The 23,965-nt window shown below is 48.0% G+C and overlaps 1 protein-coding gene across 1 annotated transcript in view; it reads right to left on the bottom strand.

Annotated features, from left to right (window-relative positions):
* The window catches only part of TM9SF2 (transmembrane 9 superfamily member 2), a 63,786-nt gene that overhangs the window by 14,132 nt on the left and 25,689 nt on the right, over window positions 1-23,965 (bottom strand). Inside the window, exons 9-13 of the mRNA XM_073569498.1 lie at window positions 10,844-10,952; window positions 10,250-10,382; window positions 9,780-9,899; window positions 8,885-8,942; window positions 7,845-8,004 (exon numbers count right to left, since the gene is read on the bottom strand). Coding sequence (XP_073425599.1) covers window positions 7,845-8,004; window positions 8,885-8,942; window positions 9,780-9,899; window positions 10,250-10,382; window positions 10,844-10,952 — 580 coding nt within the window. The remainder of the gene's footprint in view (window positions 1-7,844; window positions 8,005-8,884; window positions 8,943-9,779; window positions 9,900-10,249; window positions 10,383-10,843; window positions 10,953-23,965) is intronic.

The raw sequence follows: 23,965 nt of genomic DNA, 5'->3' as shown, positions 1-23,965 counted from the left end.
GTAGGAGAAGTGACAGTATAGATTGAAAACAGAACAACAACTCAACTGTAACTAATCAACCAAAGTAAGAACAGGAGCTGTAGAACATGGGAGGGTGCTGTGTCCCCCAATGAAGGCTCCGAGAAACAGATTTTACGGTAAGCAACCCAAAAATCCTGTTTTCTCGTTCGCCTTATTGGGGGACACAGAGACCATGGGACGTCCCAAAGCAGTCCCTGGGGTGGAAAACAAACTTCCATCAGGCCAGCGGACTCACCACCGCAGCCTGCAGAATCCTTCTACCTAGGCTGGCGTCCGCCAAAGCGTAAGTGTGAACTTTGTAGAATTTCACAAACGTGTGAATTGATGACCAGGTTGCAGCTTTGCAAAGCTGCAACGCGGAAGCTCTGTGGCGTACCGCCCAGGAGGCACCCACTGCCCGGGTAGAGTGCGCTCTGATCCCCGGAGGAGCCACTCGATGCTTAACTCGGTAGGCCTCCAAAATTGCCGATCTGATCCAGCGAGCAATAGTGGCCTTTGAAGCTGGGTGACCTTTCCGCGCCCCATCTGGAATGATGAAAAGAGACCGTCTTTCGCAAGGAAGTCATCCTAGATAGACTCTCATCGCCCTGACCAGATCCAGCTTGTCCAAGGACCGCTCCCGAGGATGAGTTGGACTCGGACAGAAGGACGGAAGAACAATATCCTCATTGAGGTGAAAAGAGGACACCACCTTCGGAAGTAAAGAGGGCGGAGGCCGCAGAACTACCTTATCCTGGTGAAGTACCAAAAAAGGAGAGCGGCAAGAAAGAGCCGCCAATTCCGACAAGCGCCGGATGGAAGTGATGGCCACCAGAAAAGCTACCTTCCAAGAAAGGAGAGAAAGGGAAACATCCCTGAGAGGTTCAAAAGGAGGACCCTGCAGAACCTCAAGAACCAGATTAAGATCCCATGGATCCACGGGCGCTCGGTACGGAGGAGCCGTGTGAGCCACGCCCTGAAGAAAGGTTTTGACCTGAGGGCGGGAGGCCAACGTCTTCTGAAATAAAATGGACAGCGCCGAAACTTGACCCTTCAAAGAACTGAGGGCAAGCCCCGCATCCAGCCCTGCCTGAAGAAACGCCAGAACAGAAGGGAGCGAAAAACACATGGGCGCGATGTCATTGACCTCACACCAAGTGAAATAGGCCTTCCAAGTACGGTAATAAATTTTGGAAGATGATGGCTTTCTGGCTCAGATCATGGTATGAATTACTTGATCGGAGAATCCTGCCCGTTTCAAAACCTCGGTCTCAACAGCCACGCCGTTAAATTGAGCGGCCGAGAATTGGGGTGGCAAATCAGTCCTTGAGACAGCAGATCTGCCCTGTCTGGAAGCTTCAAGGGGGCGTCCGCGAGAAGGTTGACAATGTCCGCGAACCAAGACCTTCTGGCCCAATTCGGGGCGATGAGAATGACTGGAATTCCTTCTGCTTTGATCTTCAACAGCTTGGGAAGAAGAGGCAGGGGAGGGAACAGGTAGGGGAGTTCGAACTGCAACCAAGGAACGGCCAGCGCGTCGGCGCCCACTGCCAGAGGGTCTCGAGACCTGGAAACAAACTGTGGGACTTTCCTGTTGAGGCAAGATGCCAGCAGGTCTACATCTGGGGTTCCCCATCGACAGCAGAGCAGATGAAACACCTCCGGATGTAGGGACCACTCGCGGCTGAGAAAATTGGCGGCCCAGTTGTCTACGCCGGGAATGTGTATCGCGGAAATTGTCGGAACGGAAATCTCTGCCCAATGAAGAATCTTGGACACTTCTGCCAGAGCTGAGACACTCCGTGTCCCTCCTTCGCGGTTGACATATGCCACCGCTGTGGCATTGTCTGTCTGAATCCGGACAGGCAGGCCCCTGAGGAGCCTCTCCCAGTGGACGAGAGCCAGATGGATCGCTCGTATCTCTAGGACGTTGATCGGCAGAGCCGATTCCTGAGTCGACCATCGACCCTGAACAGTGTGATTGCGGAACACTGCACCCCAGCCGAGGAGGCTGGCATCCGTTGTTCAATCTGCCAGTGAATGGGAAGAAAAGACCGACCCAAGGGGATGAGAGGTGACGTCAACCACCAGATGAGTGACCGCTTGATCTGGCATGAAAGACGAACAGGGCGATCCAGGGACAGAGCCGACCTGTTCCACCTCGACAGAATGGAGTGAAATTGGGTAAAGGGAACTGCCTCTATTGCCGCCACCATCTTTCCAGGACCCTCATGGTTGTTCGGAGGGACAGAAATCGTGTGATCTGCAGCGATCGTACATCCTGCTGCAGGTAAAGAATCTTCTCTTGTGGGAGAAAGACCCTTGACCGACGAGTGTCGAACAGTAGGCCCAGAAACACAAGACGCTGAGTAGGAACCAGACAGGACTTTTTCCTGTTGATGATCAACCCAAAATTGGAAAGGGTGTCTGTTATGATTGAGTCACCGTAGGAGGCAGAAACAGAAATACAAGCTAAGTCCAGAAAACCAGAGAAGTTGGCAACTATCAGATTGCAGACCCCTGAACCTATCAACACAACTAGCAGTAGCCGTGGGGGGTTCCTACGATGCCCTAGACCCCTCGATCACAGCCGGAGAATTAAATAGGCCTAAAGAAAGAAAGGGGAAATCTAAACTGCCCCAGAGCAGACCCCAAAGCAATAGGCAGCCCCCAACATATAATGACGGTGAAGAAAGATGAAAACACTAACACAGACAGAAAGATAGACTGAGCAAAGCCGGGGCCCAAAACTACCTAGATAGGAAAGGACAGGAAGGCTGCTGTCTGCAATCTGCCAAAACCCTATCAAAGACATAAGCCAACAAGCTGATATGAAAAAGGCCCTGAAGCAGCTAGGCTTCAAAAACTAAATCAGCACTCAGGTATTTTCAGAAGACAGAGCTAAAGGAATTCAGCACACCCCAGCAGGGAATGGCAGAAATCCAGAAAAACAAAGCAAAACAAAGTCAAAGCACCAATGCAAAAAGCCGAGCAGCAAACTTAGCTTTAGAGGAGCAGGAATTCAGACTGGTCTCCAAGGATCCCACAGAGAAATCACCCGCAGGGCAGAAGGGCGTCGGCAGCCTTATATCCAGTCAGTAACTCCACTCAGCCAGTCATCATCATCAGCCTCAGGTGTTTGATAATCAGGCTCACTACCTTTCTTTACCAGAAGAGGGAGTTCCTCGGGCCTCAGTAGTGAAGGGGAAAATGAACTCACAACAGGTGTCTAAGACGATCGTCAGACTTAGGCGAGCCTGTTGAAAAGAGGAAGCTTTGATCAGAATGTCGTTGAGGTACGGAAAAAGGACGAGACGTCTGATCCTCAACAAGGCCATCAACGCAGCCATGATCTTCGTGAATACTCTGGGTGCGGTGGCGAGACCGAAGGGCAGCGCGACGAACTGGTAATGTTCCTGGCGAATCGCAAAATGCAGGAACTTCTGATGTCCGGAGAATATGGGAACATGTAGATAGGCATCTTGGATGTCTATTGAACACATGAAGTCCTGCTCCTCCATGGAAGCGATTACCGAACGAACCGACTCCATCCGGAAGTGGCGGAGGCGGACTCTTTTGTTGAGTAGCTTGAGATCCAAGATGGGTCGGACCGCCCCGTTTTTTTTCGGCACCACAAATAGGTTCGAATAAAACCCTGTGAAACGCTCCGCCTCGGGAACGGGCACAAATCACCCCGGAACTGAGGAGAGAGGCGATGGCTGTAAAGAACCCTGGGATCGAGGCTGGATCTTTTGGAGGGCGGGATTCGAAGAAACGATCTCGTGGCCGAGAAACGAACTCTATCTTGTATCCTGACGATACAACCTCCCTGACCCAAGCGTCCTCCACTGAGGCCAGCCAGACGTCCCTGAAGAAGAGGAGTCAACCTCCCAACTGGAAGGGACCCTCGGAAGTCCGACGATAGTCATGCTGATGTGGACCGTCCAGATCTGGATCTGGATGGTCTGTCCTGGGAAGAGTGTGATCGCAAGGAAGGGGTGGGTCTGAAGGAAACTTTCTTTCTATCCTGGCGTGCCTGCGGTCTTTGTTGGTTGGAAGGGTTCTCCGCCGTATTGAAACGGCGGAAAGCCCAAAAGGGACGAAACTGACGCTTTAATGGGGGTCTGCGAGGCTTCAACTGAGGGAGGAGGGAACTCGTGCCTCCGGTGGCGTCCTTAATAATCTGATCCAATTGGGAACCAAAGAGGCGCACTCCCTGAAAAGGCAGATTAGTAAGAGACTTCGTAGAAGACAAGTCCGCCTGCCAGGCCTTGAGCCAAATCGTACGTCGGATTGCCACTACGTTGCTTGATACCTGAACTGCGGCATCTAAGGAAGCAGATAATCCCCCGTATGGGAGATCTGATTGGAGAGATCGGCCAATCGCTCTGGTTGTGCTTTATCCAGGATGCCCTTACGAAGATCCTCTGCCCAAGTAGCTATGGCCTTTGCTGCCCAAGATGAAGCAAAGATTGGACATACCGCCGCTGAAGACGCTTCGAATGCAGACTTTGCTAGGGATTATATAATCCTATCATTAGAATCCTTTAAAGACGCCACACCTGAAAGCGGGAGAACCGTGTTATTAGAAAGTCTGGACACGGGTGGGTCCACCGAGGGAGAAGCAGACCAGTTGTACGTGAGCTCTTTGGCAAACGGGTACAGCACGCCGAGACGCTTTCCTCTTTGAAAGCGTCTGGTCGAATCTTCTCTTTCCTTGGTAAAAATCTTTCCAAACTCGGAATGGAAAGGAAATACCCTGGAGGGTGTTTCCGCCCGTCTGAACGAAACCTCCTGATCTGAGGATTTCGCCGGGGAGTCAGCAATGTCGAAGGTATGGTGAATCGCTGCAATGAGGTCCTGCACCGTAACCTTCATATTCACATCCTGGTCTGAATCCAGCTCTAAAATCCCCTCAGATGACCTGTCCGAGAACGCTACACCTGACTCGGGAGAGGAGGCCCGGGAAGGAGGCTGCTGAGAAGGGCTATGTGGTGAGATGGGAAAAGGAGATGATTCCGGCTGGAGATCCTGCCTGGGTCTTTTGCGACTAACACTGGCTGGCTCAAATGGAATCTCTTGAGACCTGCTGGACCCTGCAGAAGTGTCCAGGGGCAACTTATCGAGAACGGCTACTAGGGACTGAGACACCCTGGTGAGGTCTGCCACTGATTGTGATAGAGACGAAGCCCAGCCAGGCATGGGGGGGTTCACTCTCACATGGGGCCATAGATGGCTCCTGAGCGGCGTCAGGCTGAATTAGATTGCTGCAGTCTAGGCAGAGGGGAGTGGACTGACCTGAGGGAAGTTTGCGATTGCAAGAAGAACATGCAAAGAACTTGACTAGAGTGCAGGAGGGAGCCGTAGGGCGGGAACGATCAGATTTAGAGTTAGACATAGTGAGTAACTGCGGTAGTGCCGGGAGGTTGAGGGACAGAAGGCAGAGAAGGGTGTCAGTCTGCAGATGCAGAGCTACTCACAGTCTGGTGACCCCAGAGACGATGCTATCCGACTTGTCTGCAAGATGCAGATCATTGCGAAATCCGGCTGACAGGCCAAGAGAGCGGTGTCCGGCTGACAGGCTGAGAAGATGGCGACCGCCTGAGAGGAACGGAGAAGACGCGCGCTTCCAGGGGAAGAAGGGCGGAGCTAACCGCTGGGCTGAAATAGGCACCGCCCGCTGGCCAAGAACAGGCTGGGGTGCAAAAGAGAGAGGCGGTGGGAGGACCTGGAACTGGCGGGAGAGAAGCTCGCTTAGTAGAAAGGGGCGGGAGGCGTGGCCGCGATGCTGAAGTAGGCCCTATTTGAAGCCGGGGCCTAAATTAATAGCGGCGGCCGCCTGTCAGCACGGGGTCGGCGCGGAGGTGCCGCAGCATGAGCGCTGCCGCAAAAAAAACCTGCCAGGGGAGAAGGGAACGGCTGTAAGAAAGAGCGGAGGCTGCCTGTAGGCGCAGGATGGCCGCAGGTGTCCGCAGCACTACCGCATCCCTGCTCCAAGGGGAACGCTGCAACCGTGCCGACTGAGGGGGGAGGCGAGTGGGCCCCAATACTTACCCGTCCCGGGCCCGGATTCCGGTCGAATAAAGGTACCTTGTTCCTGAATAGTGTCTGTGTCTCGTCCAACCGACAGGCTCTGGTAGGCGAGTGGGTGGGAGACGGACGACAAGGACCCTTTGAATCGCTGACACGTCTTCGTGTTGGCGTCCGCCAGGAAGGCTGCTGGTCCTGCCGCGGAGAGCAGCGAGGATACGGGGTGGCAGTACACGCCGTACTCACAGACTCCTTGTGGGAGTACAGATGTGACTTCACTCTGTATCCCTCCGGAAAAAACCTGAAAAGAAACGACGCACAACGAGGTAGATATGGGTCTAATCAAAGACCCGTGTCCACCTCCTACTGACACTAAGCTAAACTGAGGAATTCCCTGCCGGTTGGTGGGGTGTACACTGCGGAGGAGGAGCTAACCTTTTTTTGTGCATAGTGTCAGCCTCCTAGTGGCAGCAGCATACACCCATGGTCTCTGTGTCCCCCAATAAGGCGAACGAGAAAAGGTCTATTAAACCACTGTCAAACTTTATTAACCTTCTGGAATTTCATCATTTGGGCAGCGCGGACGAAATCCACGTATTCCTTTGCAGAGTTCTGTTTCATATAGTCGGTGACCGACTTGTGGATCTGCGGCAGCCCTTACCTATACATGCTTTGAATACCTACTACCAGGTGAGCAGTTTATCAAACCGCTTACTGTATTTGTGGGATAAGACCCTATATTGCGCTTGTGTCTCCCTCTTTTCTGACAATACTAAAAAAAACAGTGTCAGAATCACCAGGATCCACTGAAGCGTTCCAGAGTTATTACCTCATAAAGGGACAGTGGTCAGAATTGTAAAAATTGGCCTGGTCATTAACATGCAAACCACCCTTGGGGGTAAAGGGGGTTAACATTCATTTAATTTTTTGTCCAAACTCAGACAGGCTTCTATCACAGGCAATGTCAAACCTTTTAAGCTAGGTTAGGACATTCAATTGGTTTATTCATAAAAACAGTATGAACAAATGGAGTAAATGTCAAAAAACAATTTGCTGCGTAACTGAGGCAAATGGAAACACTTAATGATTATTTTTGTGCGAGTTTGGATCTCATTATGTGGCCGTTTTAAGAAGGGAAAAAATGCCCAACAAGCAGTCCTTCTGAAAAAAGAATCCAGAAGGACCCCGAAATAATCACTGAGGCAAACTTGCTTATATTTACAACAGATCAGTATATATCAAAATTAAATGCACCAGAATTCAGTTTAAATTTCGCAAAAAAAAAATAAAAAATTGTACGACAGGTTTTGTGCAAATTTTACTGTGTTTAAGGCATGTAATTTAAGAAAGGGATTTGGCTACGAGGGATAGAGGTTCACTGGGGATTTTATTCTGACGGAATATAGGCTAAGCTGGATCGACAAATGACTTTTTCAGCCTTGCTAACTATGTTACTTAGCAGTGTCATGACTTAAAACCCATCACCTTTTCATCCAGAATAATTATGCTAGAATGAGCCAGCCAAGCAACGGAATACAGTTCATTGAAAATATCTAAAGATGCCATGAAATTGCCACATTTAGGCTAGTTCTATGAAGTATAAGAAAGTTTCATCATGTAGAGTAGAAATGTTAGTCTACATTGATGGGTGGGATGTGGGTGAAGAGAATGCAAAACTTGCACAACATAGTGGCTAACCTAGATCTAAATTGGTTAGTAGCAGTTTTAGGAATATGCAAGTGTGAACACCGCTTGTTTACCAGAATAAGGTGGACAGACATGACAAACATTTGAATGGTGGATGTAATACTTACATTCTTTTTAAATCCAAAATAAGCCCCAATAAAAGTTAGAGGGACAGAAATGCAGAACCACAATGCCAGAATGGCTACAAGGGTGCCAAAAGGAATTGCTGCAGAGGATCCTTCTCCCCAGAGAATTAAGTTCATCAAGAAGAAATCCGCAAAGACAATCCTAAGGGTTAATAGAAATATGTTTCTTTAGATCTGACATATGTGTGGAATCAAGCACTCTTCTCAGCTTAACGATAAGATCAATTTATCAGCAACTTCCTGACAAAACATTAAATTACAGCAAGTTACAATGGCTACTCCCATATGCATCTATAGGGAAGTGGTTACAAGTTCTCATCAGTTTCAAGTGCAGTTTATTCACTTTTCTCCTGCTGAAGACAATGGGCCAGATACATGAAAGCTTTTACGCCAGTATTGGGACATAAAAAGCTTTTAAAAGTAGTAGAATTTTGGCGCAACTGACAGCTGTGCTAAAATTATACAACTTTTGGCTTTCTTACGACATTTTTGCTCAGTTCCCACAAAGTGGGCGATGCTGGGGCAGGATAGGATTTGTGGCAAGGAGTGAAGAGTTTGACTCCAGGAGTGTCTGACAGCAGCCCTTCTCTTCATAAAGGCCGGCATGAATAACAGATCTTCAAGAATTGGCCCCAATGTATGTTGTTCATACATAGAGAAAGACACTAATGGCCCAATTCATCAAAACCAGCATTGTTCACGCCGAGGTGCACGCCTCTTCATAAATCTGGAGCATTTGACGAGTGGCGTGCGCTATGTCACATCTCACCCCAGTCAGGTACTGCAGTGAATGATATTTCTGGTGTAGGCAATGCCACGGCTTGACATGAAGTAGACGAGCTGTGGTGTCCTACCTCCGCCCTGTCAGACACCAGACCCACCCATATTAGTGGACCTACAAGAAACTGTAGTTAAGTTATGCCTAAACTGTGTGACTTTTCAAAGCTTTTATCAGCGAATTCCGGTGTGGTGCTGCTATACAACCCTTATATCTTGTAAAGCTATTATAATAAATTATTTACCCAGGACAGAGAAAGGAGGTAAGCAGGACATTTGTTTTCCATTTTTCTCCACCAAATGCTAAATTAAGAGACAGAGAAAAGTCTTGTTAGGCAAGCAAAATACACGCAAAAATATTGCAGCTCACACACTGGTCACTAGTGCTGCCACAACAGTTTGTTTTTCTTAGGCACGGTTTTTCAACTTTGCTGTTTAGACTGGGACACGCTCAACAGAAAGCTAGAGACTTAACAACAGGTCTATTGCATTACTGGGGGCATAAATAAGGTGTGATATCAACAGGATACACTCAAAGGGGTCTGCATCTCCCCTGTCCCTCCGTGCTCTCTGGTGAAGGGTAGAAGTAATCCTGGAGGCTGAATACAGATCACTTACTGGCCTTTTTGAATCTCTTAAGAGATTCAAACCACATATTTTTTTGTGGTTTTGTTTTTTCCTTTTGTCTGTCATCAGCCATGAGGGCTTGTTTTATTGTGGGGCGAGTTGAAGTTTTAATGTACTCCATTAATTTAATCATACAATTGCTTAAAATTTGAAAAAAATTCCAAGCGGGATGAAATGGTAACCAAAAATATCCCACACAAAAAAAAAAAGCATTCATTGCAATGTGAAGATGACCTGGAATAAATATATTTTTATATGTAATATAAAAAAATATATTCCAATATAAACTAAACATCTAGAATTACTTTAATTATATAACACAAAATTCTATATAAATGTACATATTTTAATTATAGCTATTATAATTCAAATAAATATGTAATTATCTAATATACTGATAATATATAGTATAATTTTAAATTCTATATAGATATGGATAAAGATATACAACAGCTCGGCTGCGCGGCGCATGGCACAGGATAGAAGCCTTTGTAGTTTTACTTTCACACTTACATTTGTAGAATCGGGAAGCTACATAACCAGCTGGAGTTCCAAGCAACACCCACAGAACTACCGCACATGTCATCAGTGCACCTCTGTTGGCTGGAGACAAAAATCCCAGGCACGCAAAGACTGAAACAGAAAAATTAAACTTTTTTTTAAAAATGCCTTTCTGCTACTCTTAGGTCACATAACATCTCTTCTACCTTAGCATAACCACCAAGACCAGGACTGGCTGCAGAGGTCACCTTTGGTCTGAGTCAGAACTGCAACTTAGGAGACCGTTTCTTCTGGCTCAGAGAAAACTGGACCACTGAATTCTGATGCCCTCTGTTATAAGAGGAGGCCTGTAAACTAGCAGCAGTACAAGGACGTAGCAAGGGTCCAACAGGGGATTTTTTTTTTTTTTAATGTTAGCACCACCATGGATACATTAATCCAGTTAAGTAAAGCAGTGAACAATCCCTTTAAGCCATACTTACACAAAGTGATAAATGTCATTATTAAGATTTGAGCACCAGAACCAAGAAAAACAGAAAGTAGCATGCCCTTTCTTGGGGGCCTGAAAATATCGCCATGTACCAGCTTCCAACCAAACTCTTCCTGAGCATCTTCCTGTACAAGAAAAACAAATTTGTGCCATATGAAGACAACTTTGTTCCATGATATATATGGATATAAAAATAATGTTGTAATAGAGTATATCCCTCCATGCAGACTTCATGGCGAGTTTGGGTTTATACATAGCAGCCAATGTGAGGAGTCAGAGCAGCAGCCTGGTCCGAAGAGGAGACGCATATTCAGACTACCACGGATTAGCTCGACGAACCGCAGGCACAAATAACCGCTCCACGCTAACGGGGCAGAGCATAATAGTAGGTAGAGCAGCGCTAATGGGTACAAACTTACATATATTCTAGTTTTTAATTCCATGTTTAGAAAGTTGCATTAAATTACAGTACACATTAATAAAAATCCTTTCTGAATCTTTGAAAAAGTTTCACTAAAAGTATCACTATTGTTGCTATACTCATTCTGTACTGAATAGCCAATGGCTTGGATTTGTAAATACTTACAGTAGAATCTATCTGGTTGTATCTTGCAATATCTTTGTGCAGCGTTCTCAGCATAATCATGGCAACCATACCAGACAAGAAGAGAACAATCACTAACGAATTCATTATACTAAAGAGAGAAAAAGGAAACAAGTTAGTAAGACAGTGATCTGTGTAACATCATAAAATGGAGCGTTCCTTTAGATCACATACAGTACCTTCCGAAAGTGTTCGGCCCCCTGGAACTTTTCAACCTTTTCCCACATACCATGCTTCAAACATAAAGTTACCAAATGTAAATTTTTGGTGAAGAATCAACAACAAGTGGAACACAATTGTGAAGTTGAACGAAATTTATTGGTTAAAAACATAAAAACATAAGCACAAAGGCGCAGGTTCCTATATGATAACGCCTGCAGCTGCAAATAAGAACAACCACCCAATTTGTCCAACAGTAAAAGTCAAATTAAAGAGTGAGTAATTTGCGCTAGCAGGATACCATTCAAAGGTTGCAAAGAAATATCTACAGTGGAACTGGTTCACAAAATATATGTACCGATACCTTCGTTCAGATGAGTAAGGAACTGGTCGAAGGCTCCTTCCTCAAGCAGGGTCCCGGTGCAAAGATGACGCTGCAAACAGTAGTGATGCTGACGAAAATGAGCTTGAGAACGTTAGAGTTCAGTTGGTGAATGCAGGTATTGGACGCTACTCCGGCCGGTAGCAAGCGTCCTTCTAATCGCGTGACCGCCGCCGACACCCGGCGAGTATAACGGCACGAGTACAGTCCAAAAGCCGGCAAGGTAGCAAAAGGTGCAGGACCTTGCGTGACGTCACGGTCACGTGGAACACCACGTGACTGGCTAGTGAGCACAAAAACGACCAAAAAGCTGTCTTACGCGTTTCGGAATCACCGGATTCCTTCTTCAGAGATGGTCTATGGTGCTCAATTAAGTTCATATATACCCGCAGTCTCCAAACTCCATGTTCATTGATTAAAGGCAAACAATTCAATCTCGCTGTTTAGTCCATTAGGAACAAGTGTATTCATTTCAAAAATCAGTCTACTTTCTTCTCTTGACATTTGTTGAATAAAGTTCCCCTTCCGCCAGCTTTTTTTAACCACTTTAATACCCGTAACTTTAACATTTTTAATAGAGCCTCCATGCTGATTAGCAAAATGGTGTGAGAGCGGGTGACCCATAAATCTGTTTCCAATATTGCGCAAATGTTCTGCTAACCGGACATGCAATGGGCGTTTTGTGCGTCCTATGTACAGTTTCCCACAGGGGCATGTAATACCATATATAACCCCTGTGGTATCACAGGTTATGAAATCTTTAATTTTTACCTCCGCAAATTTATTAGTAATCCCTCCCTGTTTTTTAGAGGTCAGTTTTTTACAGGGGCCACACTTTCCACACGGAAAAAAACCCCCTGGTAATTTCTCCGGATTTGAAGTGCTACTACTTAAAGGTTTAGAAATAGAGGGGGCTATAAGATTGCCCAAATTTTGCGCCTTCCTAAAAATAAACCTAGGGTATGTTGGTAAAGATTCCCCTATAACCTTATCATTTCTCAGGATATTCCAATGTCTCCTGACAATTTTTTTAAAAATGGTACTATTAGAGTTATATTGTAAAATTATAGGGGTGTCTTCCATAAAAGCATTGGCATTTTTTCTCATACGTTGTTCCAATAATTGATCCCTTGGAATTTTTTCCACTAGTTTTTTTGTTTTCACTAAAGATGTTGGATCATAACCCTTGTTGGAGAACTTCTTCATCATTGCCTCTGCCTCTCTATCAAAATCCTCCCTTTTCGAACAATTGCGATAGGCTCTAATTAATTGACTTTTTGGAACATTCAATAGCCAGCTAGGTAAATGGCAACTGTCAAGTGAAATAAAATTATTAGAATCTGTAGGCTTATGGTATAGTCGTGAGCCAATGGCATTGTTTTCTACAAAAATCTCTAAATCTAAAAAGTTAACTTCTTTTGAACTCGTGGTCATAGAAAATTTTAAAAAGTAGGAATTTTTATTTAGTGAATTAAAAAATTGTTCCAATAGCAAGGGACCACCAGACCATATAAAAACAATATCATCTATGAATCGATGCCATAGCACGAGGTTCGCTAGTAATCTGCCGTCGGGATAGATGGTTTCCTGTTCCCATCTTCCAACGTACAGATTTGCGTAACTAGGTGCGAACCTCGTGCCCATAGCTGTACCCCACTGCTGGGAGTAGTAGTCCATCCCATATCGAAAAAAATTATGAGTTAAAATAAAATTTATACACTCAAGGAGATATTCAATTTGGTCAAGCGGCATTGCATGTCCGGTTAGCAGAACATTTGCGCAATATTGGAAACAGATTTATGGGTCACCCGCTCTCACACCATTTTGCTAATCAGCATGGAGGCTCTATTAAAAATGTTAAAGTTACGGGTATTAAAGTGGTTAAAAAAAGCTGGCGGAAGGGGAACTTTATTCAACAAATGTCAAGAGAAGAAAGTAGACTGATTTTTGAAATGAATACACTTGTTCCTAATGGACTAAACAGCGAGATTGAATTGTTTGCCTTTAATCAATGAACATGGAGTTTGGAGACTGCGGGTATATATGAACTTAATTGAGCACCATAGACCATCTCTGAAGAAGGAATCCGGTGATTCCGAAACGCGTAAGACAGCTTTTTGGTCGTTTTTGTGCTCACTAGCCAGTCACGTGGTGTTCCACGTGACCGTGACGTAACGCAAGGTCCTGCACCTTTTGCTACCTTGCCGGCTTTTGGACTGTACTCGTGCCGTTATACTCGCCGGGTGTCGGCGGCGGTCACGCGATTAGAAGGACGCTTGCTACCGGCCGGAGTAGCGTCCAATACCTGCATTCACCAACTGAACTCTAACGTTCTCAAATTTATTGGTTACTTTAAATTTTTGTGGAAAGTCAAAAACTGAAAAGTGGGGCATGCAATATTATTCGGTCCCTTTACTTTCAGTGCAGCAAACTCACTCCAGAAGTTCATTGTGGATCTCTGAATGATCCACCTGGGTGACACACCAAACATGTGGAAGAAGGTTCTCTGGTCAGATGAAACCAAAATCGAACTTTTTGGCAACAATGCCAAACGATATGTTTGGCGTAAAGGCAACACAGCTCATCACCCTGAACACACCATTCCCACTGTCAAACGTGGTGGCAGCATCATGGTTTGGGCCTGCTTTTCTTCAGCAGGGACAGGGAAGATGGTTAAAATTGATGGGAAGATGGATGGAGCCAAATACAGGACCATTCTTGAAGAAAACCTGATGGAATCTGCAAAAGATCTGAGACTGGGAAGGAGATTTGTCTTCCAACAAGACAATGATCCCAAACATAAAGCAAAATCTACAATGGAATGGTTCACAAATAAATGTATCCAGGTGTTAGAATGGCCAAGTCAAAGTCCAGACCTGAATCCAATCGAGAATCTGTGGAAAGAGCTGAAAACTGCTGTTCAAACGATCTCCATCTTTATTTTTTATATAGCGCTAACATATTCTGCAGCGCTTCACAGTTTGCACACATTATCATCAAACCTCACTGAGTTCAAGCTGTTGCCAAGGAAGAATGGACAAGAATTTCAGTCTCTCAATGTACAAAACTGATAAGAGACAAACCCCAAGCGACTTGCAGCTGTAATCGCAGCAAAAGGTGGCGCAATAAAGTATTAAGATAAAGGGGCCGTATAATATTGCACGTCCCAGTTTTCAGTTTTTGAATTTCCACAAAAATTTAAAATAACCAATAAATTTCGTTCAACTTCACAATTGTGTTCCACTTATTGTTGATTCTTCACCAAAAATTTACATTTGGTATCTTTATGTTTGAAGCATGATATGTGGGAAAAGGTTGAAAAGTTCCAGGGGGCCGAATACTTTTGCAAGCCACTGTATGTGAAACTGTGGCCAACGGGTCAAATCTGGCTCATGACGCCAGGCGGGTCCCCGAGTATATTTAGTCTCCACCTGGAATCGCACTTTCGACTATATGAACTTTATCCAGCTTTTAAAGGGAATCTGTCACCCCATCTTTCAGCTATCAGCTGCTGCCACCTCCATCAGGGGCTTATCTACAGCATTCTGTAATGATGTGGATAAGCCCCCGATGTAACCTGAAAGATAAGAAAAGAGTTTAAAGGCCCCGTCACACATAGCGATCTCGCTAGCGAGATCGCTGCGGAGTCACAGTTTTTGTGACACAACAGCGATCTCACCAGCGAGATCGCTGTGTGTGACAGCGATCAGCCCCCCTGCCGGTATCGCTGCAGGAAAGGTCAGGACTTTTTTTCGGTCACTGGTCTCCCGCTGGCCACCACGCATCGCTGCGTGTGACATGCGGGAGAACAGCGATCTGCTGGTAACAAATGTACACATCGGGTATCCAAGGGACATGCGTCCCTTAGATACCCGATGTGTACGTTACCAGCGCGCTGATGCAGGGAGCTGGTAACTAATGTACACATCGGGTATCTAGGGATGCACGTCCCTTGGATACCCGATGTGTACGTTAGTTACCAGCTTCCTGCATCAGCGCGCTGGTTACTAACGTGCACGGCGTCGCTGTGCTGATCGCTGGTGAAGCTGTCTGTTTGACAGCTCACCAGCGATCACATAGCGATTCACCAGCGATCCTGACACATTGATATCGTTGTCAGGATCGCTGGTGAGTCGCTATGTGTGACTCCAGCCATACTCACCAAGGGGAGGTCCAGTTCGGGTCCGGAGGGTGTCGCGGTCCGGCGCCTACCATCTTGTAGAGGTGACGTCCTCTTCTTAGCTTCCCGTCGCGGCTCCGGCGCAGGCGCACTGCAGACGACGGACCAGGTCAGAGAGATCCGGCGCCTGCGCACTGCAGTACTTTACTCTGCCCTCAACAGGGCAGGTAAAGTACGCCTGCGCCGAAGCACCTGATGGCTGTGCTGGCAGCTGATAGTCCAAAAATGGGGTGACAAGATTCCCTTTAATTTTAACCCTCTTTGTATTTTTGAGTTTGACATCCCTGCTTTAGACCAAAAAAAAAACACAACCAGTCAGCAAACAAATCTTTGAATAGTGAAAACCCTCAGTGCCAAGTACCTACATTTAAATATAAGGAAACAGAGACAAAAATAAATTGTAACCCAGGTTTGGGAAACCTCTATTTGTCCGACCCCTGGGCAGATTCTCATGGACCACAGTGCTTGCACCGATGGCCTGAAAAAGACGCCAGCCCTTTAGCTGCTCCTGACACTGCGTGCACGTGAACACAGCGTTCACTACTGAACGCTGCTGCACATGCAATGAAGGTTTGCGTGTGCCAGCCTCATGAAGTCCTTGGTGGGCGAAGTCATTGCAGGATAAATTTCAAGTTGGCGATGGTACAAATATCCCAAATGGCACCTGGCAGAAAGAAAGAAAAAAAAAAAAAAAAAGTGGCTCCCCACTACTTTTTAACCCCTTCATGACCAAGCCTATTTTGACCTTGATGACCAGGCCATTTTTTGCAATTCCGACCAGTGTCCCTTTATGAGGCAATAACTCTGGAACGCTTCAACGGATCCTAGAGATTCTGAGACTGTTTTTTCGTGACATATTGGGCTTCATGTTAGTGGTAAATTTAGGTCGATAATTTTTGCGTTTATTTGTAAAAAAAAACAGGATTTTTTAGGTTGCTTACCGTAAAATCTGTTTCTCGGAGCCTTCATTGGGGGACACAGAGACCATGGGTGTATGCTGCTGCCACTATGCACAAAAAAGTTAGCTCCTCCTCCGCCGTATACACCCCACCGACCGGCAGGAAATTCCTCAGTTAGTGAGAAAGCAGTAGGAGAAGTAACGGAATAGACTGAAAACAGAACGAACAACTCAACTGTAACCAATCGACAAACATAACAGGAGTTGTAGAACATGGGAGGGTGCTGTGTCCCCCAATGAAGGCTCCGAGAAACAGATTTTACGGTAAGCAACCTAAAAAATCCTGTTTTCTCGTTCGCCTTATTGGGGGACACAGAGACCATGGGACGTCCCAAAGCAGTCCCTGGGGTGGGAAACAAACTTCCATCAGGCCAGTGGACTCACCACCGCGGCCTGCAGAATCCTTCTACCTAGGCTGGCGTCCGCCGAAGCATAGGTGTGGACCCTGTAGAATTTCACAAAAGTGTGAACCGAAGACCACGTTGCAGCTTTGCAAAGCTGCAGCACGGAAGCTCTGTGGCGCACCGCCCAGGAGGCACCCACCGCCCGGGTAGAGTGCGCTCTGATCCCTGAAGGAGCTGCACGATGCTTGACCCGGTATGCCTCCAAAATTGCCAATCTGATCCAGCGAGCAATAGTGGCCTTTGAGGCTCGGTGACCTTTCCTTGCACCGTCTGGAATGATAAACAGAGAGTCTGACTTCCGCAAGGAAGATGTCCTGGCTAGATAGACTCTCAATGCCCTGACCAGGTCCAGCTTGTTCAAGGATCACTCCCGAGGATGAGCTGGGCTCGGGCAGAAGGATGGCAGAACAATGTCCTCATTGAGGTGAAACGAAGATACTACCTTCGGAAGGAAAGAGGGCGGAGGCCGCAGAACTACCTTGTCCTGATGAAGTACCAAGAAGGGAGAGCGGCAAGAAAGGGCCGCTAATTCCGACACACGTCGGATGGAAGTAATGGCCACCAGAAAGGCCACCTTCCAAGAAAGGAGGGCAAGGGAAACATCCCTGAGAGGTTCAAAAGGAGGACCTTGCAGAACCCCAAGAACGAAATTAAGATCCCAAGGATCCACGGGCGCTCGGTACGGAGGAACCGTGTAAGCCACACCCTGAAGAAAGGTTTTGACCTGGGGCCGGGAGGCCAGCGTCTTCTGAAATAAAATGGACAGTGCCGAAACTTGACCCTTAAGGAACTGAGAGCAAGCCCCGCATCCAGCCCTGTCTGAAGAAACGCCAGAACAGAAGGAAGCGAAAAAACCATGGCCGCAATGTCATTGGCCTCACACCAGGAGAAATAGGCTTTCCAAGTACGGTAATAGATCTTGGAAGAGGAAGGCTTTCTGGCGCGGATCATGGTATGAATCACTCGATCAGAGAATCCTGCCCGTTTCAAAACCTCGGTCTCAACAGCCACGCCGTTAAATTGAGCGACCGAGAATTGGGGTGGCAAATCGGGCCTTGCGACAGCAGATCTGCCCTGTCGGGAAGCTTCCAGGGGGCGTCCGCGAGAAGGTTGACAATTTCCGCGAAGCAAGACCTTCTGGGCCAATTCGGGGCGATGAGGACGACTGGAATCCCTTCTGCCTTGATTTTCTTAACAGCTTGGGAAGAAGAGGCAAGGGAGGGAACAGGTAGGGGAGCTCGAACTGTGACCAAGGAACGGCCAGAGCGTCGGCGCCCCCTGCCAGGGGGTCCCGAGACCTGGACACGAATTGTGGTACCTTCCTTTTGAGGAGAGACGCCATGAGGTCTACGTCCGGGGTTCCCCACCGACGGCAGAGCAGATGAAACACCTCCGGATGTAGGGACCATTCCCCTGCCTCGCGGCTTAGAAAATCGACGGCCCAGTTGTCCACGCCGGGAATGTGAACCGCGGAAATTGTTGGAACAAAGGTCTCTGCCCATTGAAGAATTCTGGACACTTCCGCCAGGGCTGAGACACTTCGTGTCCCCCCTTGTCGGTTGATATACGCCACCGCTGTGGCATTGTCTGTTTGAATCCTGACAGGCAGGCCCTTGAGGCGCCGTTCCCAGTGGACGAGAGCCAGAAGGATCGCTTGTATCTCTAGGACATTGATCTGCAGAGCTGATTCCTGAGTCGACCATCGACCCTGAACAGTGTGATTGCGGAACACTGCACCCCAGCCGATGAGGCTGGCGTCCGTTGTGACAATCTGGGAAGAAAGGACCGCCCCGAGAGAATGAGGGGAGACGTCAACCACCAGTTGAGAGACCGCTTGATCCGGCATGAAAGACGAACAGGACGATCCAGAGACAGAGCCGACCTGTTCCACCTGGACAAAATGGCCTGCTGGAGGGGCCTGGCGTGAAAACTGGGCAAAGGGAACTGCCTCTATTGCTGCCACCATCTTCCCCAGAGTCCTCATGGCTGTCCTGAGAGATGAAAACCGTGCGATCTGTAGTGATCGGACGCCCTGCTGCAGGGAAAGAATCTTGTCTTTTGGGAGAAATACCCTTGACCGACGAGTGTCGAAAAGAAGGCCCAGAAACACAAGGCGTTGAGTAGGGATCAGACAGGACTTTTCCGGTTGACGATCCACCCAAAACTGGACAGGGTGTCTAGAACGATTGCCACACTTAGGCGGGCCTGATGAAAGGAGGGAGCCTTGATCAGAATATCGTCGAGATACGGAAAAAGAACAAGACCTCTGATCCTCAACAAGGCCATCAACGCCGCCATAATCTTCGTGAAGACCCTGGGAGCGGTGGCGAGCCCGAACGGGAGCGCGACGAACTGATAATGTTCGTGGTGAATCGCAAACCACAGGAACTTCGGATGTCCGGGAAATATGGGCACGTGTAGATAGGCATCTTGGATGTCTATGGAACACATGAATTCCTGCTCCTCCATGGAGGCAATCACCGAGCGAACCGACTCCATCCGGAAGTGGCGGAGGCGAACGCTCTTGTTGAGTAACTTGAGATCCAAGATGGGTCGAACCGCCCCGTCCTTTTTCGGCACCACAAACAGGTTTAAATAAAACCCTGTGAATCGTTCCGATTCGGGAACGGGCACAATCACCCCGGAGCTGAGGAGAGAGGCGATGGCCGAACCGAACCCCGGGATCAAGGCAGGATCCCGTGGCGGACGGGATTGGAAGAAGCGATCCCGTGGAAGAGAAACGAACTCTATTTTGTATCCTGTCGATACAACCTCTCTGACCCAAGCGTCCTCTACTGAGGCGAACCAGACGTCGCTGAAGAAAAGAAGTCGACCTCCCAATTGGAAGGGACCCACGGAAGACCGATGATAGTCATGCGGACGTAGACCGTCGAGATCTAGATCTGGGTGGTCTTCCCTGGGAAGAGTGGGACCGCCAGTACGGACTGAGCCTGAAGGAGACCTTCTTTCTTTCCTGACGTGCTTGTGGCCTTTGCTGGTTGGAAGGGTTTTCCGCCGCATTGAAACGGCGGAAAGACCGAAAGGGACGGAACTGACGCCTTGGAGGAGGTCTGCGAGACTTGGATTGGGGGAGAAGAGAACTCGTACCTCCGGTAGCGTCCTTAATAATCTGGTCCAATTGGGACCCAAAGAGACGCACTCCTTGAAAAGGCAGATTAGTCAGACTTTTTAGAGGACAAGTCCGCCTGCCAGGCCTTGAGCCAAATTGTACGTCGGATTGCCACGATGTTGCTTGACGCCTGAACCGCGCAAGATGCGGCATCCAAGGAAGCAGAAAGCAGATAATCCCCCGCATGGGAAATCTGATTGGCGAGATCGGCCAAATGCTCCGGTTGTGCCTTATCCAGAATGCCCTGCCGAAGGTCCTCTGCCCAAGCGGATATAGCCTTTGCTGCCCAAGATGAAGCAAAGACTGGACATACCGCCGCAGATGCCGCTTCGAAGGCAGACTTTGCTAGGGATTCTATGATTCTGTCATTAGAATCTTTTAGAGACGCTACACCCGACAGCGGAAGAACAGTATTATTAGAGAGTCTGGATACGGGAGGCTCCACTGAAGGAGAAGCGGCCCAGTTGTCCGTGAGCTCTTTAGCAAACGGATACAGCACGCCGAGACGCTTTCCTCTTTGAAAGCGTCTAGTCGGATCTTCCCTTTCCATGGTAAAAATCTTCCCAAACTCGGAATGAAAGGGAAACACCCTGGAAGGTGTTTCCGCCCGTCTGAACGAAACCTCCTGATCTGAGGATTTCGCAGGAGCGTCAGTGATGTCGAAGGTATGGTGAAACGCGGCAATGAGGTTCTGCACCGTAACCTTCATGTTCGCATCCTGATCCGAATCCAGCTCTAAGACCCCTTCAGATTCCGAAAGCGCTTCACTTGACTCGGGAGAGGAGGCCCGAGAGGGAGACTGCTGGGGAGTATGGGGTGAGGTAGGGCGAGGAGAGGACTCCGCCTGGAGATCCTGCCTGGGTCTCTTGCGACTGACACTGGCTGGCTCAGATGGGACGTCCTGGGACGTGCTAGGTCCCGCAGAAACTCCCAAGGGCAACTTATCCAGAACGGCTACTAGGGACCGAGACACCTTGGTGAGGTCTGCCACCGACTGTGATAGGGAGGAGGCCCAACCCGGCAAGGGGGGCTCACTCACCCCTGGGGCTATGGATGGCTCCTGAGCGGCGTCGGGCTGTGCAGGGGAGGGCCGAAGAGCGGGTACGATCAGCCTTAGGGATAGACATTGTGAAAAACCTGAGGTAGTGCCGGAAGGTAGGGCGGAGAAGGGTCAGTCTGCCGTGCAGAACTACTCACGGTCCGGTGTCCCCAAAAGCGATGCTGCTCGACCTGTCCGGGGATGCAGATCAGGGAGAAGTCCAGCTTGCCGTCCCAAAGAGGCAAAAAGCTGCTTGCAGAAACTGCTCAGGGGCTGGGGAGCCTCTCCAGCTGCGTCCGGCTGGCAGGCTGTGAAGATGGCGCCTGCCTGTAGAAAAGCGCGGGTCCCGGGGAAGGGCGGTCCTCGCAGGGTTAATAATTGCTGCCCTCTAGCCATAATATGCTGGGCAGGAGAGGGAAAGGCGGGGGGAGGGCCTGTGGAGAGCGGGAGTGAAGCCCGCTTAGTAGAAAGGGGCGGGGGGCGTGGCCGCGACGCTGCGGTAGGCCCGAACACAAGCCGGGGCCTAAATTAGTTGCGGCGGCCGCCTGTCAGCAGTGGGTCGGCACGGAAGACGCGTCGCAACACCGGGCCGCGTCCCTGCCCAGAACTGCTCGACTCCAGCGCTACCCCTGCCGAGATGGAAAAAAGGGGGAAGCACAGAACGAGGCCCGTGAAGACCCGGGGCCTGCATGGATGCGGTGACCGTGGGGGGATGCGGGGCGTGCAGGGACCCTAACGTGGTCCCCCTGGCGACCGCTCCAAGAGAAAACGCCGGGGGAAGACTGACATACTCACCCAGGCAGGGGGCCTTACAATAAAGGTACCTGAAAATCCCACGCTGTCTGTCTCTATGAAATCCGCGCCTCATCCAACCTTCAGGCTCTGGTAGGCGAGAGGGTGGGAGGCGGGGGGCAAGGACCGTCCGTGCGGCTGGCACCTACTTGTGCGAGGCTCCTGGTCCTGCTCCGGAGACCTATGAGGATACAGGGTGGCAGTACACGCCGTACTCATAGTCTCTTTGTGGGAGTACGGATGTGACTGTTCACTCCGTATCCCTCCGGAACCTGCAAAGAAACGACGCACACTGAGGTAGATATGGGTCTAATAAAAGACCCGTGTCCACCTCCTACTGACACTAAGCTAAACTGAGGAATTTCCTGCCGGTCGGTGGGGTGTATACGGCGGAGGAGGAGCTAACTTTTTTGTGCATAGTGTCAGCCTCCTAGTGGCAGCAGCATACACCCATGGTCTCTGTGTCCCCCAATAAGGCGAACGAGAAATCAGAAATTTGGTGAAAATTTCGCAATTTTCAAATTTTGACTTTTTATTCTGTTAAACCAGAGAGTTATCTGACACAAAATAGTTACTAAATAACATTTCCCACATGTCTACTTTACATCATCACAATTTTGGAAACAAAATATTTTTTGGTTAGGAAGTTATAAGGGTTAAAAGTTGACCAGGGATTTCTCATTTTTACAACAAAATCTACAAAATCATTTTTTTTAGGGACCACCTCACATTTGAAGTCACTCTGAGGGGTCTATATGGTAGAAAATAACCAAAAGTGACACCATTCTAAAAACTGCACCCCTCAAGCTACTCAAAACTACATTCCAGAAGATTATTAACCCTTCAGGTGTTTCACAGGAACTAAAGCAACGTGGAAAGAAAAAATGGACATTTTAATCTTTCCAACAAAAATTTTCTTTTAGCATCAATTTTTTCATTTTCACATGGGCAACAGGATAAAATGGATCCTAAAATTTGTTGGGCAATATCTCCTGAGTACACCGATACCTCATATGTGGTCATAAACCACTGTTTGGGCGCATGGCAGGTCTCAGAAGGGAAGGAGCGCCATTTGACTTTTTGAATAGAAAATATGCTGGAATATTTAGCAGTTGCCATGTCACGTTTGGAGAGCCCCTGTGTGCCTAAACATTGGAGCTCCCCCACAAGTGACCCCATTTTGGAAACTAGACCCCCCAAGGAACTTATCTAGATGCATAATGAAAATTGATCTGTAAAAAAAAAGTACTTTTTTTTTTTTTTTTTTTTTCACAAAAATTTTATTTTAGCCTCATTTTTTTTTATTTTCACATGGGCAACAGGATAAAAATTTGTTGAGCAATTTCTCCTGAGTACACCGATACCTCATATGTGGTCATAAACCACTGTTTGGGCGCACGGCAGGGCCCGGAAGGAAACGAGCACCATTTGACATTTTGAATGGAAAATTCGCTCCAATCGTTATCGGACACCATGTCGCGTTTGGAGATCCCCTGTGTGCCTAAACATTGGAGCTCCCCTACAAGTGACCCCATTTTGGAAACTAGACCCCTTATGGATCTTATATAGATGTGTAGTGAGCACTTTGAACCCCCAAGTGCTTCACAAAAGTTTATAACACAGAGCAGTGAAAATAAAAAATATTTTTTTTTCTCAAAAATGATTTTTTAGCACGCTATTTTTTATTTTAACATGGCTAACAGGAGAAATTGGACCACAAAAGTTGTTGTCCAGTTTGTCCTGAGTACGCTGGTACCCCATATGTGGGGGGGGGGGGGGAGAACCACTGTTTGGGCGCACGGCAGGGCTCAGAAGGGAAGGAGCGCCATTTGACTTTTTGAAATGCAAATTACTTCTAATCGTTAGCGGACACCATGTCGTGTTTGGAGAGCCCCTGTGTGCCTAAACATTGGAGGTCCCCCACAAATGACCCCATTTTGGAAACTAGACCCCTTATGGAACTTATCTAGATGTGTAGTGAGCACTTTGAACCCCCAAGTGCTTCACAAAAGTTTATAACGCAGAGCCGTGAAAATAAAATATATTTTTTGTCCTCAAAA

This window comes from Dendrobates tinctorius, unplaced genomic scaffold, assembly GCF_039654945.1.
Source record: "Dendrobates tinctorius isolate UK_male_01 unplaced genomic scaffold, ASM3965494v1 ptg000026l, whole genome shotgun sequence".
In the NCBI taxonomy this organism is placed as follows: domain Eukaryota; kingdom Metazoa; phylum Chordata; class Amphibia; order Anura; family Dendrobatidae; genus Dendrobates; species Dendrobates tinctorius.
The sequence above is the reverse complement of the archived record's forward strand: the minus strand, read 5'-3'. Positions and strand labels throughout refer to the sequence as shown.